Below are 18,374 nucleotides of genomic sequence, written 5' to 3'. Positions count from 1 at the left end.
ACCTCAGGTGATCCTCCCACCTCGGCCTCCTAAAGTGCTGGGATTACAGGCATGAGCCACCACACCTGGCCTTCGATAATAAATTAACCTCAGCTTACTATAACGTTTTTGCTTTACAAACTTTTAAATTTTTAAAACTTTTGACTCTTGTAATAACGTAGTTTAAAACACAGACACATTGTACAGCTATACAAAAATATTTATATCCTTACCCTATAAGCTTTTTTCTATTTTAAAGTGTTTTTTTGTTTTTTACTTTTTAAACTTTTTTTTTCTTTTGAGACAGTCTTACTTTGTTGCCCAGGCTGGGGTACAGTTGTGTGATCTTGGCTTACTGCAACCTCCGCGTCCTGGGTTCAAGCCATTTTTGTGCTTCAGCCTCCCAAGTAGCTGGGATTACAGGTGTGCACAACCAAGCGCCCCCTGCCCCCCCCCCCTTTTTTTTTAATTTTTAGCAGAGGTGGGTTTTTGCCGTGTTGGCCAGGCTGATCTTGAACTCTCCTCGCCACAAGTGATCCACTCACCTTGGCCTCCCAAAATGCTGAGATTACACGTGTGAGCCACTGTGCCCGACCACTTTTTAAACTTCTGTGTTGAAAACTAAGACACACGTATTAGCCTAGCCCTAAACAGGGTCAGGATCATCAATAACACTTTCTTTCAACTCCACATCTTGTCCTCCTGGACAGTTTTCAGGGGCGGTAACATGCATGGCTCTGTCATCCCCTATGATAACAATGCCTTCTTCTGGAAACCTCCTGAGGCTGATTTCCAGTTCACTGTTTTTTTTTTTTTTGAAAGAGGGTCTCATTCTGTCACCCAGGCTGTAGTGCAGTGGCTCAATCACAGCTCACTGCAGCCTTGAACTTCTGGGCTCAAGCAATCCTCCTGCCTCAGCCTCCTAGTTGGGTCTACACCACCACACCTGGCTGATTTTTGTATTTTTTGTTGTGATGGGGTCTCACTATGTTGCCCAGGCTGTTCTTGAACTCCTTGGCTCAAGTGATCCTCTGGCCTCAGTCTCCCAAAGCACTGGGATTACAGATGGGAGCTACCGCACCTGGCCTACAGTTAACTTTTTTATAAATAGGAGTACACTCTAAATAAAAAGTATAATGCATAAATCAGTAACATAGTCATTTATTATCATCCAGTGTTATGTGCTGTACATAGTTGTATGTGCTGTGCTTTTGTGCAATTGGTAGCACGATAGGTTTGTTTATACCAGCATCACTACAGACATGTGAGTAATGCATTGCACTGCAACTTAACAACTACAACATCACTATGTGATAGGAATTTTTCAGCTCTGTTACAGTCTTAGGGGACCACCATAGCATTTGTGGTCTGTCGTTGACTAAAACATTGTTATGCGGCACATGACTGTAATTAGCTTCTATGCTACTAGTTAAACCTTTCAAAAAACAAATAACAGCAGGTACCAAAACAAATGGAAACAGCTTTCATGTTTGGCTTTGGAAAATATGCTTGTACTTGTAAGTGAAGTAATGAAACCACAATTAAATTGGCTAGAGTACTGTAAAGCTTTATATAAAATAAGTTATTTTTGGAAAATAAGTTATTTCTTGGAAATAAGTTATTTCTTTGGGAAATGAAGTGCTTCATAACTAACTTTGCCTGATAAACAAGGCTGACTCCTTTGTCCAAACTATTTGGAGTGCTAAGTTTTGGAAACAATTTATAAACTTCTATCTGTCGTATATAAAGGATACTAACTCTGCTTTTAGGAACAGTGATTGTTGTTGAATACATGACTAATTAATGTTTGGAGTTATTTGTTTCTTTAGTAAGTAACTCCAGACTCCCATATATTTGTAATTCTTTGTAAATTCTATTTAAGGGGTTTTTGTTTGTTATGTACGTGTTCTCCTTTGCTAAAAAGAATATTGCCCATCACTTCCCTCTACTGCCAACTTGCTATTATTAAATAAGCCCTTTTCCTTTAATTGTCATCTTTTAATCTGCTTTGGATTGGATTACCAAATCGCTAAACTCATTAAAAGTATGTATAAAATAAGAAAAAAAAATCCATAAAAGAGATAGGAGAAATTTCTTCTTTGTCAAGGGCATATACTTTATAACATTGACTTTAACATGTATTTTTGATTGCTCAAACACATTTTTCCCTATTCTCTGTTCTTCAATTATGTTCACATGAGGTTGCCAGTTAACTGTCAAACGGCACAAAATCTTGACGTAAGTATAGATATTAGAAAATAGAAATTGTAATGAACTCATAGTTAGGCTCGTCTATTTCTGGCTCATTTTTTTTCTTAGACTTAATGAACTGAATTTGTTGTATTTAAACATTTTAAAATAGAGCTGAAAATATCTGTACTTGTTATGTCCTTTCCTGGTTTTGGTATTAGGGTAATGCTGGCTTCATAGAATGATTTAGGGAGGATTCCCTCTTTCTCTATCTTTTGGAATATTTTCAGTAGGATTGGTACCAATTCTTCTTTGAATGTGTGATAGAATTCAGCTGTGAATCCATCTGGTCCTGGACTTGTTTTTTTTTTTTTTTAATTACCGTTTCAGCCTCAATACTTGTTATTGGTCTGTCCAGAGTTTCTGTTTCTTCCTGGTTTAATCTAGGAGAGTTGTCTATTTCCAGGATTTTATCCATCTCCCTTACGTTTTCTAGTTTATGCACACAAAGGCATTCATAGTAGACTTGAATGATCTTTTGTATTTCTGTGGTATTGGTTGTAATATCTCCCAGTTCATTTCTAATTGAGCTTATTTAGATATTCTCTTTTCTTGGTTAATCTCGCTAATGGTCAATCAATTTTGTTTACCTTTTCAAAGAACCAGCTTTTTGTTTTTGTTTTGTTTTGTTTTGTTTCAATTTCATTTCGTTCTGCTCTGATCTTTGTTATTTCTTTTTTTCTGCTGGGTTTGGGTTTGGTTGGTTCTTGTTTCTCTAGTTCCTTGAGTTGTGAGCATAGATTGTCTGTGTGCTTTTTCAGACTTTTTGATATAGGCATTTAATGCTATCAGTTAATATATATTTAATGCTCTTAGAGCTGCTTTTGCTGTATCACAGAGGTTTTTGTTTGTTTGTTTTTATGAGATGGAGTCTCACTCTGTTGTCCAGGCTGGAGTGCAGTGGCGCAATCTCGGCTTACCACAACCCCTGCCTCCCTGGTTCAAGCAATTCTCCTGCCTCAACCTCCCGAGTAGCTGGGACTACAGGCATGCACCACCATGCCTGGCTAATTTTTGTAATTTTAGTAGAGATGGGGTTTCACTATGTTGGCCAGGCTGGTCTTGAACCCCTGATCTTGTGATCTGCCAGCCTCAGCCTCCCAAAATGTTGGGATTACAGGCGTGAGCCACTGTGCCCAGCCATATCCCGGAGGTTTTATAGGTTGTGTCACTATTATCATTCAGCTCAAAGAATTTTTAAATTTCCGTCTTTATTTTGTTGTTGATTCAAAATTATTCAGGAGCATATTATTTAATTTCCATTTATTTGTATAGTTTTGAGGGTTACTTTTGGAGTTAATTTCCAGTTTTATTCCATTGTGGTCTGAGAGAGTACTTGATGTAATTTTGATTTTTTAAAAATTTGTTGAGCCTTGTTTTGTGGCCTATCATATGGTCTATCTTGGAGAATGTTCCATGTTTTGATGAAAATAATGTATATTCTGCAGTTGTTGGGTAGAATGTTCTGTAAATATCTGTTAAGTCCATTTGTTCTAGGGTATAGTTTAAGTCCATTGTTTCTTTGTTGACTTTCTGTCTTGATGACCTGTCTACTGCTGTCAGTGGAGTATTGAAGTCCCCCACTATTATTACTGTGTTGCCATCTATCTCATTTTTTTGGTCTAGTAGTAATTGTTTTGTAAATTTGGGAACTCCAGTGTTAGGTGCATATATATCTAGGATGGTGATATTTTCCTGTTGGACTAGACCATTTATTATTCCATAATGTCCGTCTTTGTCTTTTTTAAGTGTCGTTGCTTTAAAGCCCGATTCGCCCAATATGAGAATAGCTACTCCTGCTTGCTTTTGGTTTCCATTTACATGGAATATCTTTTTCCACTCCTTTACCTTAAGTTTATGTGAGTTCTTATGTGTTAGATGAATCTCTTGAACACAGCAGATACTTGGTTGGTGGATTTTTATCCATTCTGCCATTCTGTATCTTTTAAGGGGAGCATTTAGGACCATTTACATTCAAGGTTAGTACTGAAATGTGAGGTACTGCTCTATTCATCGTGCTAGTTGTTGCCTGAATAATTTGTTTTTTTTTCCCCCCATTGTGTTACTGTTTTATAGGCCCTGTGAGATTTATGCTTTAAGGAGGTTCTATTTTGGTGTATTTTGAGGTTTTGTTTCAAGATTAAGAGCTCCTTTCAGCATTTTTTATAGTGCTGGCTTGGTAGTGGCAAATTGTTTCAGCATTTGTTTGTCTGAAAAAGACTTTATCTCTCCTTCATTTATGAAGCTTGGTTTTGCTGGATACAAAATTCTTGGCTGATAATTGTTTTGTTTAAGGAGGCTAATATAGGACCCCAATGCCTTCTGGCTTGTAGAGTTTCTGCTGAGAAATCTGCTGTTAATCTGATAGGTTTTCCTTTATAGGTTACCTTGTGCTTTTGCCTCACAGCTCCTAAGATTCTTCTTTTTCTTTTTTTTTTTTTTTCTTGAGATGGTGTCTGACTCTGTCGCCCAGACTGAAGTGCATGGTGTGATTTTGGCTCACTGCTACCTCCACCTCCTGGGTTCAAGCAATTCTGTGGCCTCAGCCTTCCAAGTAGCTGGGATTACAGGTTCCTGCCATGATGCCCGGCTGATTTTTATATTTTTGGTAGAGATGGGGCTTCACCATGTTGGCCAGACTGGTCTCAAACTCCTTGCCTCAAGTGGTCTGCCCACCTTGGGCTCCTAAAGTGCTGGGATTACAGGAGTGAGCCACCACACCTGACCTTTAAGATTCTTTCCTCTGTCTTGACTTTAGATAATCTGATGACTGTGTGCCTAGGTGATGATCTTTTTGTGATGTATTTCCTGGGTGTTCTTTGAGCTTCTTGTATTTGGATATCTAAATCTCTAGCAAGACCAGGGAAGTTTTTCTTGATTATTCCCTCAAATAAGTTTCCCCACCTTTTAGATTTCTCTTCTTCCTCAGGAATACCAGTTATTCTTGTGTTTGGTCATTTAACATAATCTAAAATTTCTTGGAGGCTTTGTTCCAAAAAAGGCTACAGACCAGTATCCCTGATGAACATAGATGCAAAAATTCTCAACAAAATACTAGCTATTTGAATCTAACACCATATCAAAAAGATGATACACCATGATCAAGTGGGTTTCATACCAGGGATGTAGGGTTGGTTTAATACCTGCAAGTCAATAAATGTGATAGACCACAAAAACAGCATTAAAAACAATATGATCATCTCAATAGATGCAGAAAAGGCATTTAACAAAATCCAGCATTCCTTTATGATTAAAACCCTCAGTAAAATTGGCATAGAAGGGACATACCTTAAGGTAATAAAAGCCATCTATGACAAACCCACTGCTAACATTATACTGAATGGGGAAGAGTTGAAAGCATTCCCCCTGAAAACTGGAACAAGACAAGGATGTTAACTTTCACCACTTCTCTTCAACGTAGTACTGCAAGTCCTATCCAGAGCAATCAGACAAGAGAAAGAAAGGGCATCCAAATCGGTAAAGAGGAAGTCAAACTGTCTCTATTCACTGATGATATGAACGTATACCTAGAAAACCCCTAAGACTCATCCAAAAAGCCCCTAGATCGATAAATGAATTCAGTAAATGTTTTAGTCTGTTTTCATGCTGCTGATAGTCATAGCGAAGACTGGGCAACTTACAACAGAAAGATTTAATGGACTTACAGTTCCACATGGTTGGGAAGGCCTCACAATCCTGGTGGAAGATGAAAGGCATGTCTCACATGGTGGCAGACAAGAGAAGAGAGTTTGTGTAGGGAAACTCCCATTTTTAAAACCATCAGATCTCATGAGACTTATTCACTATCACCAGAAAGAGCTGCCCCCATGATTCAGTTACCTCCCACCAGGTCCCTCCCACAACGTGGGAATTCAAGATGAGATTTGGGTGAGGACACAGCCAAACCATATCAGTAAAGTTTTAGGATACAAAATTCAGGTACACAAATCAGTAGCACTGCTATACACCAACAGTGATGAAGCTGAGAATGAAATCAAGAACTCAACTTCTTTTATTACAGCTGGAAAAAGAATTAAAATACTTAGGAATATACCCAGCCAAGGAGGTGAAAGATCCCTGCAAGGAAAACTACAAAACACTGCTGAAAGAAATCATAGATAACAGAAACAAATAGAAACACATCCCATGCTCAGGGATGGGTAGAATCAGTATTGTGAAAATGACCATATTGCCAAAAGCAATATATAAATTCAATGCAATTCCCATCAAAATACCATCATCTTTCTTCACAGAACTAGAAAAAACAATCCTAAAACTTATATGGAACCAAAAAAGAGCCCCCATAGCCAAAACAAGACTAAGTAGAAAGAACAAATCTGGAGGCATCACATTACCCGACTTCCAACTGGACTACAAGCCTATAGTTACCAAAACAGCATGGTACTGGTATAAAAACATAGGTCAATGGAACAGAATAGAGAACCCAGAAATAAAGCCAAATACCCACAGCCAACTGATCTTTAGCAAAGGAAACAAAAACATAAAGTGGGGAAAGGACACCCTATTCAGCAAATGGTGCTGGGATAATTGACAAGCCACATGTAGAATAATGAAACTGGATCCTCATCTCTCACCTTATATAAAAATCAACTCAAGTGGGATCAAAGACTTATACCTAAGACCTGAAACTATTAAAATTCTAAATGATAACATCAGAAAAATCCTTCTAGACATTGGCCTAGGCAAAGAGTCTGTGACCAAAAACCCAAAAACAAATGCAGCAAAAACAAAAATAGATGAGATTTAATTAAACTAAAAGGCTTCTTCTGCACAGCCAAAGAAGTAATCAGTAGAGTAAACAGACAACCCACAGAGTGGGAGAAAATACTTGCAAACTATGCATCTCACAAAGGACTAATATCCAGAATCCACAAGGAACTCAGACAAAGCAGTGAGAAAAGAACAAATAATCACATCAAAACATGGGCTAAAGACATGAGTAGACAATTCTCAAAAGAAGATATACAAATGGCCAAGAAACGTATGGAAAACTGCTCAACATCACTAATTATGAGGAAAATGCAAATCAAACCACAATGCTATACCACCTTACTCCTGCAATAATGGCCATAATAAAAAAATCAAAGAATAATAGATGTTGGTGTAAATGTGGTGAGAAGGGAACACTTTTACATTGCTGGTGGGAATGTAAACTAGTACAACCACTATGGAAAACAATGTGGAGCTTCCTTAAAGAACTAAAAGTAGAACCACCATTTGATCCAGCAATCCCACTACTGGGTATCTACTAGGAGGAAAAGAAGCCACTGTATGAAAAAGACATTTGCACACACATGTTTATAGTAGCACAATTCACAATTGCAAAAATATGGAACCAGCCTAAATGTCCATCAACCATCTAGTGGATAAGGGAAAATGTGACACACACACACACACACCATGGAATACTACTCAGGAATGAAATAATGGCATTTGCAGCAACCTAGATGGAGTTGGAGACCATTATTCTAAGTGAATAACTCAGGAATGGAAAATCAAACATCGTATGTTCTCATTTGTAAGTGGGAGCTAAGCTATGGGGATGCAAAGGCATGAGAATGATGTAATGGACTGGGGTTTCCAGGGGAAGGATGGGAATGGGGTGAGTGATAAAAGACTACAGATTGGGTACAGTGTACACTACTCACGTGATAGGTGCACCAAAATCTTAGAAATCACCACTAAAGAATGTATTCATGTAACCAAACACCACCTGTTCCCCAAACATTATTGTAATAAAAACAAAATTATTTACTTTATTGTGAATATTTCTGATCTTTAAAAACTTTTTTATGGAGATGAAATTCACATAATGTACAACTAACCTTTTTTTTTTTTTTTTTTTTGAGATCGTCTCTCTCTATTGCCCAGGCTGAAGGGCAGTGGTATGATCTTGGCTCACTGCAACCTCTGCCTCCCAGGTTCAAGCGATTCTCCTGCCTCAGCCTCCCGAGTAGCTGGGATTACAGGTGCACTCCACCATGCCTAGCTAAGTTTTTTGTATTTTTAGTAGAAATGGGGTTTCACCATGTTGGTCAGGCTGGTCTTGAACTCCTGACCTCATGATCTGCCTGCCTCAGCCTCCCAAAGTGCTGGGATTACAGATGTGAGCCACCGTGCCTGGCCACAACTAACCACTTTAAAGTAAACAACTCATTGGCATTTAGTACGTTTACAATACTGTCTATTTCTAAAACATTTTCATCACCCCCAAAGGAAATTCTGTATCCCGTAGGCAGTCATTCTCTATTCTTCCCTGCCCCTAGCAACCACCAATTTACTTTCTGTCTGTCTCTGTGGATTTATATATTCTAGTCTTGAACTCCTGGCCTCAAGCAATTCTCCCACCTTGGCCTTCCAGTGCCTTGGGATTACAGATATGAGCCACCACACCTCTGGGATTTATTCAGATGTTTCATATAAACAGAATTATACAATATTTGACCTTTTGTCTTCTGGCTGCTTTTGCTTAGCATAATATTTTTGAATGTCATCCACATTGTGGCATGAACCAGTACATCATTGTGTTTTATGGCTGAATGTTCATTGTATGTATACACCACAAACTTGTTTATCCATTCATCTATTGATGGACATTTGGCTTGTTTCCACCTTTTGGTTATTTTAGATAGTCCTGCTGTGCATATGCATATACATGTGTTTCTTGAGCACCTGTTTTTCAGTTCTTTTGGGTATGTACCTAGAAGTGGAATTGCTGGATCATATGGTGATTCTATATTTAGTGTTTTGAGGATCCACCAAACTTTTCCACAGCAGCTGAACCATTTTCTGCTTCTACTAGCAATGCATAAGGGTTCCAGTTTCTCCTCACCAATGTTTACTTCCTATTTTTTAAATTATAGCCATCCTAGTTGGTGTGAAGTGGTATCTCATTATGGTTCTGAGTTGCATTTCCCTAATGACTAACAATGTTGAGCATCTTTTCATGTGCTTGTTAGCCATTCATATCTTTTTTCAAGAAGTGTGTAAGTCCTTTGCCCATTTTAATATTGGGTTGTTTCTTTTTGTATGTAAGAGTCATTTTATACGTTTCAAATAGTAGACCTTTATCAGATACATAATTTGCAAATATTTTCTCCTTTTCTTCTGTTCTGTAGGTTGTTTTTTTTACTTTCTTCATTTATTATTATTATTTTTTGAGACAGGGTCTTGCTCTGTTGCCCAGGTTGAAGTGCAGTGGCCCAATCATGGCTCACTGCAGCCTTGATCTGTTGGGGTTAAAGTGATCCTTCCACCTCAGCCACTTGAATAGCTGGGACTACAGGTGTGTGCCACTGTACTCAGCTAATTTTATTTTTTGTAGAGGCAAAGTTTCACTATGTTGTCCACGATTGTCTCAAACTTCTGAGCTCAAGCAGTCCTCCTGCCTCAGCCTCCCAAAATGTTAGGTTTACAGCTATAAGTGACCATGCCTAGCCTGATATGGTTTTTTTGCATGAAAGTTCTAAATTTTGTGTGTGTGTATGTGTGTTTTTAAGAAGGTCTTGCTCTGTCGCCCAGGCTGGAATGCAGTGGTACAATTATAGCTTACTGAAGCCTTGGTCTCCTGGGCCCAAGTGAGCCTCCCACTTTAGCCTCTTGAGTAGCTGGAACTACAGGTGTGTGCCACCACACCCAGCTAACTTTAAAATTTTTTGTAAAGACAGGGTCTTGCTTTGTTGCCCAGGCTGGTCTTGAACTCTTGGCCTCAAGTTTCTCCCACTTTGGCCTCCTAAAGTGCTAGGATTACAGGCATCAGCCACTGTGCCTGGCAAGTTTTGTAATTTTGAAATAAGTTTATCTATTTTTTTCTTTGTTGCTCATGTTTTTGGTGTTATATTCAAGCATTTATTCCCAAATTCAACATCACAGAGGTTTACCCTAATGTTTTCTTCTAAACTATTTTACGGGTTGCTTCTTATATTTACTTAATTTTTATATATGGTATGGAGTAGGGATCCAACTTCATTCTTTCGTATGTGGATCTTCAGTTGCCCCAGCACCATTTGCTGAAGAGAGTATTCTTTTCCCCACTAACTGGTCTTGGCACCCTTATTTAAAATCAGTTGACTGTAGATGCATAGGTTCGTTTCTAGACTCTCTATTGTATTTGTCTATATGTCTCTCCTTATGCCAGTACCACACAGTTTGGATTACTATACTCTTGTAATAAGTTTTGAAACAAGGAAGTGTGAGTCCTCCAATTTTGTTATTCTTTTTCAGTATTGTTTTGGCTATTTGGAGCCCCTTGCAGGCCCATGTGAATTTGAGGATTGGCTTTTTATCTCTCTGAAAAAGCATATTGGGATTGTGATAGGTATTGCATTTGAATTTGAAGATTACTTTGGGTAGTACTGCACCTTAACAATATTAAGTATTTCAGTCTATGAACATGGGATATCTTTCTATTTATTTAGATTTTCCTTAATTTCTTTTAGCACTGTTTAGTTGTGTTCAGTATATGCCTTTTCACCTTCTTGGTCAAATTTATTCCTACATAATTTGTTCTTTTGGATATTACTGTAAATGGAATTGTTTTCTTTTTTTGACATATACATTGCTGGTATATAGCAGCCGATTTTTGCATGTTGATCTTGTACCCTGCAAACTTCACTGAATGTATTACCTCGAGTAGGGCAGGGGTGTGTGTGTGTGTGTGTGTGTGTGTGTGTGTGTGTCACGGTTGGGGGGTGGATTTGGAGGATTTTCTTTGTCTAGGATTATGTCATCTGTACATAGATATAGTTTTACTACTTCTTTCCACTTTAAATGTCTTTTATTTTTCTTGCCTAATTGCTCTGGTTAGAACCTTCAGTACAATGTCAAATGGCAGTGGTGAACATGGGCATCCTTGTCTTGTTACTGATCTTAGGGGGAAAGCTTTCAGTCTTTCTCCATGGAGTATGATATTAGCTGTGGGTTTTTCCTAAATACTCATTGTCATGTTAAGAAGCTCTTCTCTATTCTTCTATTCCTAGTTTTCTAGGTGTTTTTTATCATTAAGGATGTTGGATTTTGTCAAATGCTTTTCCTGCATCAATTGAGATGATCATGTGTGTTTTTTTTCTTTTGTCTTAGTAATATGGTATAATGATTTTGGGGGATATGTTTTACCACCCTTGCAGTCCTGGGATGAATCCCACTTAGTCGTGGTGTATAATCCTTTTAGTGTGCTGTTAGACTCAGTTTTTTAATATTTGCTTAGGATTTTTGCATCTAGATTTACAAGGGATGTCGGTCTATAGTTTTCTTGTGGTTATCTTTTGTCTGGCTTTGGTATTGGGGTAATGCTGGCCTATAGATTGAGTTAGAAAGTATTCTCTCCTTTTCCTTGATTTTCGTGCTCACGCCCCACCTTGTTTGTTTTTTGAATGGATTTTAAATTATTTTGGAAAGTTAATTATTCAGATTCTTAAGGTTATTATTCAAGACGAGCCAAAAAAAAAAATGGTCCTACCCAGGAAAAATCTTGGCTTGATGAGAATTTAATCACAATACTTTGTTGCTCAAGCTCCACCTACCTATTTTAGAAACAGATGATATTGTAGTCATAAAATCTCATGGAATCAGATGTTGTGACTTGATTATGTATGTGTAGAAATTCTAAGAGAGCATTCAATCCAGGATTATAATGTTACAATAATTTAGTTACCCATATGTATATAAACATTTCTAGCAGCAATTTTAGAAATATAATACCTCCTTGGAGGTATTTAACAAGATATAAATTTGATTTTTGGCTAGCTTTCACTACTTCTTAAGATAGAACTTGAACATTGGGGCAGGTCCCAAAGCAAATACTTTAACTACAGTAGTTACGCACGAGAAAGTCTCATAAACAATCTATCCTTGACAAGCTACAAAGTCAATATTCAGATGTCCCAAATCTTAGACTCCTTTATTTAAAAGAGCTAACCAACAAAGAATTTACTAAGCCCACCATTCTTTTTTTTTTTTTTTTGAGACAGTCTTGCTCTGTCGCCCAGGCTGGAGTGCAGTGGTACAGTGGCATGCTCTCAGCTCACTTCCGCCTCCTGGGTTCAAGCAATTCTCTTGTCTCAGCCTCCTGAGTAGCTGAGATTACATGCACCCACCATCATACCCGGCTAATTTTTTGTATTTTTAGTAGAGATGGAGTTTCACCATGTTGGCCAGGCCAGTCTCGAACTCCTGACCTCAAGTGATCCACTGGCCTCAGCCTCCCAAAGTGCTGGGATTACAGGCACAATCCACCATGCCCGGCCTAAGCCCACCATTCTTTTCAGCTGTTTGTATACCTTTAGATAAAGTTCTCGCTATTCTCTTCTATGGTCTATAATTTGTGAAAAACTAATTATGATGCAATTTCAACAAATGTATTTGTTCCGTTCTATTTGATTTTCTAATTCATGTTGCATGAGTAATAGATGCACTGATAAAGTTAGCATATTTTAACAGTTTTCCTTTCAGAATGTGCTTTTTAACAGAATGCTAGCAGATTGTTCAGCTGTTATTTTTTTAAATTATATTACAGTCCATTCACAAAAGGTACAACCACAAATTATACAATAAACCGGAAATTTTATAATTCTGTTTTTGTATTTGGAATAGTCTACAGTCCAACTGTATTTAAAGGGAAAGTTAATGTATTCAAAGGGTATTTTTAAAACCTTTTCATTTTGGTTAAAAATGATGACATACAGCCAGGCGTGGTGGCTCACGCCTGTAATCCCAGCACTTTGGGAGGCCGAGGTGGGCAGATCATGAAGTCAGGAGTTTGAAACCAGCCTGGCCAACATGGTGAAACCCCGTTTCTACTAAAAAATACAAAAAAAAAAAAAAAAAAGTTGGGCGTGGTGGCAGGTGCCTGTAATCCTAGCTACTTGGGAGGCTGAGGCAGGAGAATTGCTTGAAACTGGAAGGCAGAGGTTGCAGTGAGCTGAGATCGCACCATTGCACTCTAGCCTGGGCAACAAGAGTGAAACTCCATCTCAAAAAAAAAAAAAATGACATGCTGTTAACTTGCCGAAACAGTTTTAGATCCTAAAGGATTCCTAATCTGGCATTATAGACCGAATGTGGTACATTCAGTCCAAAACTTGTGTTCTAAGATGGAACAGAAAACAAACATAGTAACAGAAATGTATTTTGTTGTAATCAAATACATGTAGGTAATTTTAAAAGTCTTTTGAGGGGAGGAGTCAATAATTGATTTTGTTGGTGGAGAGAATGGGTGAAACTAAATGATATTTTTAAAAATGTAGTGGTTTTCAGGCTGGCACAGTGGCACACTCCTGTAATCCCAGCACTTTGGGAAGCTGAGACGGGAAGATCACTTGAAGCCAGTTTAAGATCAGCCTGGGCAATATAGTGAGACCCTCTCTTGACCAAAAAAAAAAATATATATATATATATAGCCTGGTGTGGTGGCATGCACCTGTTGTCCAGCTACTTAGGAGGTTGGGGCGGAAGGATCACTTGAGCCTGGGAGTTCGAAGTTGCAGTGAGCCATGAGCATGTCAGTACACTCCCGCCTGAGTGATAGAGTGAGACTCTCTCTCAAAAAATAAAATATAATGGTTTTCTAATAGGAAAATGTACTTACGTAGTTTTCCCGTATCCAATCCTCATGATAGGATTGTGAGGGAGATATTACTTTATTTTACACTTGAGAAAACCAAATTAGATTGATTGACTTTACCATTTCACTCCTAGTAAGTAACTGTTGGAAATCAAACTCAGAACTTTGGACTTAAGCATCAGGCTCTTTCTATTAAACCAGATTTTTGTTTTCTATAAGTTGCAGTTTAAAAAAAAAGAACAGTACTTGTTTTCTATAAATGTGTGATACATATTCTATGCTTACAGATAATAAGCAATTCATTTTAAAATGTCATAACCTCAGAATATAATTAACAATGGGACTTGGCCTTTCAGATATATTACAGTGTGCTTGGATTTTCAAAAATTTTATTTGCATGCAGCTTGTCAAGGATTTTTTTTTTTTAAGGCAGAGTCTCACTTTGTTACCCAGGCCGGAGTGCAGTGGTGCAGTCTTAGCTGACTGCAGCCTCTGTCTACCTCCTGGGTTCAAGTGATCAGCCTGCCAAGTAGATGAGACTACAGGCACACGCTACCACATCTGGCTAATTTTTTGTATTTTTTGCAGAGACAGTGTTTCGCCATCTTGCCCAGATTGGTCTCAAACTCCTGGGCTCAAGAAATCTTCCCACTTCAGCCTCCTAAAATGCTGGCATTCCAGGTGTGTGCCACCACACCCAGCCAAAGATAAGGTTTTATATAACTTTCTCTTGCATAACTTTGGAGGAGCAGTGTAGTGTAGTGCAAAGTTATCAAACTTTAAAGGACCCAAGAAATACCTAGGAGATTAATAGCTTTTTAGGGCCCAAGAAACCCTCTAGGTACTTCTGGTAGAGGTAGTCCAGGGACAATACTTGGGGGAAACACTGGCTTTGAGGTTTTACACAGATAAAAATACCTACTTCATAAATTAGTGATGGTGATTTAATCTATGGTATCTCTACAGTTCTTGGAATAGAACCTGGTACATAGGAAATGTTCAAAATATTCCATTCTTGTGTGATGACTTGGGTGGCAACTAAGAAGCAAGAGAATATTCCTTCTTTACATTCAACAAAATTTATTGAATTCCAGCAGTATTCTAGGGATTTGTGGATATAGGGGAAAATGGGCACATTCTTCACTCTTGTTGAATTTATTTGATGGACTCATTTTAAAGGTATAGTTCTTACCTTGTTAAAAAATAATAAAATGACTATTGAGGGCATGTTTGCATAATCTTTTCCCTTGCAAATTAAAGTTTTATTTTTTACTTGAATGAGGATTGCAGGTCAAAGAAATGTTCTATTATTTCTCAGTTTTCTTGTTGCTTTAAATCTATACTATCCAATACAGTAGCCACTAGATACTTGCAGCTATTTAAGTCAATTAAAATTGTATATTAAAAATACAGCTCCTCGGTGACACTACCACATTTCAAGTACTCAGTAGCCACATGTGGCTAGTGGCTGCTTTATTGGACAGTGCAGATCTAGATAATTTCCATCATCACACTAAGTTCTGTTGGGACAGTGTTATTCTGGAGTGTGCAACTACAAAGCAGTGATTTTCCAATTGTCTTAATCTGTAGATCGATTTTGAGGCAAGTATTAGCAGTGGCTTGAGGCTGTCATTTCAGCTCATAAGTGCATTAATATCCTTTCAGGTTGACCAGGCCCAGGGCTAGTATTGATTTATCTTAACGGTTTCATTTCACAGCAAGGGAGATCTAAATGCTGAGACATCCGGGCATTTTCTTTAAACTTCTGAGTAATACACTAACGTTATTTTACTGCATTAGTCATAGCTTTTCTCATGCACTCTGTGTGTGTGTGTATGTGTGTGTGTGTGTGTAGGGAGAGAGAGAATTCACCTTCACAGCATTATAATTGTTTTAAATGTGCATCTAATGAAATTTTGGGGACAAAGGGATAAAGAAGAGCTGGAATTGCATCTGAATACTAGAATTCATGGTACTTACATGAAATAATTTCTTTTATAGAAACCAAAAATAAGAGTAGTGAAAAGTTGGTTTAACACTGCTTACTCAGCATTCTACTGGGTAGAACCCCAGTTATGATTATTTAAAAATATTAATTATGAGGCTGGGTGCGGTGGCTCATGCCTATAATCCTAGCACTTTGGGAGGCCGAGGTGGGCGGATCAACTGAGGTCAGGAGTTCGAGACCAGCCTGACCAACATGGTAAAACCCTGTCCCTACTAAAAATACAAAAAATTAGCTGGGTGTGGTGGTGCATGCTATAATCTTGGCTACTCTGGAGGCTGAGGCAGGAGAATGACTTGAACCTGGGAAGCGGAGGTTGCAGTGAGCTGAGATTGCGCCACTGCACTGTAGCCTGGGCAACAGAGTGAGAATCTATCTCAAAAAAAAAATATATATATATGTATATATATATACACATACACACACACGTATATATAGTATATATACACATATACACATATATATATACCATATATAGTGTATATACACTAGTATATACACACTAGTATATAGTATATATACACATACACACATATATACACATATACATATATATACCATTATATATAGTGTATATACACTAGTATATACACACTAGTATATATAGTATATATACACATACACACATATATACACACATATGTATATATACATATGTGTGTGTATGTGTATATATACGTATATATACACCTGTATATATACATATATATGATAAATTTAGTGTTTTAGTAATTGAAAAACCAAGGATAAATTCTTCTGTATTTTTGTTGTTGTTAAAATCTGCATATAAAATTGAGTAGCACCCACTACATTCCAGTGTCTAGGTCGTGAATGTATTTTTTTGGTTCAGAGTTCAGTAAATGATATGCAAGAGCAACTGAGTTTTTGCCTCTGTTTCCTGAATATGAGTAGCTAGTTACAGATAGGTCTTACCTCCTTTTTTTCCTTCAGTTTTTGCTGTTGTTCTTCTCTGAGAAGAAAGGCAATAAGAGACTGCTGTCATTTGGTCACAGGTCAGGGATTAGTGTGACTGAAGTCATTGAAATCCTTTTGTATGTTATTGCCTCCTTCAGTGACCTTCTGTCTTTCCAGGTCACTTACTTCAGCCTCTGGTACTACAACAAGCAAAATCAGCGCCGGTGGGTAGATTTGGAAAAACCTTTGAAGAAGCAGCTGGATAAATATGCATTGGAACCTACCGTCTATTTTGGAGTGGTGTTTTATGTGCCTTCAGTTTCTCAGCTGCAGCAGGAGATTACCAGGTGAGAAATTACATGCCGTTTGTTTTTAGGAAATAGTCTAGTGAGATGTAAAAAGTGAAACTAAGGTTGAAGTCAGAAGATAAGTTTGAAACTTTGCCCTCTCGCCCCACATTTTTAGCCATGGTATTACAAAGAGATTCTCATATGTGGCATGTCAGAGTGTTTTACTGCATGTTGGGTAACTTATGGGTTCACTAGGCACAAAGGAATAATTAAAGGGAAAAATGATGGATTCACCCTCTCTGTGAACTCTTCTTGTAGTGATGTTACCTTTAATGTTTTTGTTGTTTTGTTTCTGATCTTTTGTAACAAGGAAAGGAGAGAAGAGATTTTAGAAAATTAGTTACAAAATCTGTCTTCATTCCTCAAGGAAATGTGCTGAAAGGCTCCTAGAATTCTCTGCCTCTAGCTATATTCTGTAGGCAGGTTGGGGAGGGAGTACAGAGGAGAGGGAGGGAAGTGTTTAAGATCAGGAAATTTTGGCCAATAAGTGCACTTAATAGGGACAAAAGCAGAAAGGGAAGATGATATTAAGGAGCAGAATAGAGGAACTAAGTGTTCTTATTCTTTTTCCCCCTGAAGACAACGTAAAAAGGAATAAAATTTGAGTTATTGAGCCTGCCTTTCAAAGTTCTCTGAATCCCATCACTACCTTACCTTTTTAACCCTATTTAATGTTACTTTTGAACGTTAAATATGTTCAAAAATGAAGTAGCTGTGCTACTTCAAGGGCCCGAAACATGCTGCACGCCCTTTCATCTTTGTGTCCTAGATCTTTCTCTCACATGTATTTACTGGAATCCTGTTTGCCTCCTGAGTTGTGGTTCAGAAGGTACCTCCTCCATGAAGCATCTATGACCCCAGGATAGAATGAGTTTTGGCTTACCACCTAGAATTTGATTCTACTTGTGTTAAGATGGTAATTGTCATACCCTGTTATTAGGATTGTGCGTGTATCTTTTTCCTAGGTTTTAAGCCCGTGTTTTCTTTAGCTTTACTTAATGATATCTTACACAGTGCCTTGCAGATAGTAAGAACCTGGTACTGTCCCGTGTTTGTGGAGTGCTGTTTGAGTCTGCCAGTTAATGATTAGGAGAGAATGGAAAGTCAAAGCAGTAGGATCCAGTGGTAGTATAAACACAAACTGACTGTAAAAGTCTGAGATAGAAATATTGAAGAGAAAAGTGGAAGCCAGAAGGAAAAAGCCTGAACTGATCACTTTAACTCATTTAAACATTTACTGAAGATATGCTCTAAGAATTGTGTTGAATAGAGTTGGGAGGTGAATATGCTTTAA

At 37.9% G+C, this 18,374-nt stretch overlaps 1 protein-coding gene across 4 annotated transcripts in view; it reads left to right on the top strand.

Annotated features, from left to right (window-relative positions):
* PTPN21 (protein tyrosine phosphatase non-receptor type 21) overlaps positions 1-18,374 on the top strand; it is an 88,542-nt gene that overhangs the window by 20,130 nt on the left and 50,038 nt on the right. For all 4 annotated transcript variants that reach the window (XM_031001854.3, XM_063698100.1, XM_055361804.2 and 1 more), the window contains one exon: positions 16,908-17,077. In XM_031001854.3, coding sequence (XP_030857714.1) covers positions 16,908-17,077 — 170 coding nt within the window. The remainder of the gene's footprint in view (positions 1-16,907; positions 17,078-18,374) is intronic.

This window comes from Gorilla gorilla, chromosome 15, assembly GCF_029281585.2.
Source record: "Gorilla gorilla gorilla isolate KB3781 chromosome 15, NHGRI_mGorGor1-v2.1_pri, whole genome shotgun sequence".
Lineage (NCBI taxonomy): Eukaryota > Metazoa > Chordata > Mammalia > Primates > Hominidae > Gorilla > Gorilla gorilla.
The sequence above is the reverse complement of the archived record's forward strand: the minus strand, read 5'-3'. Positions and strand labels throughout refer to the sequence as shown.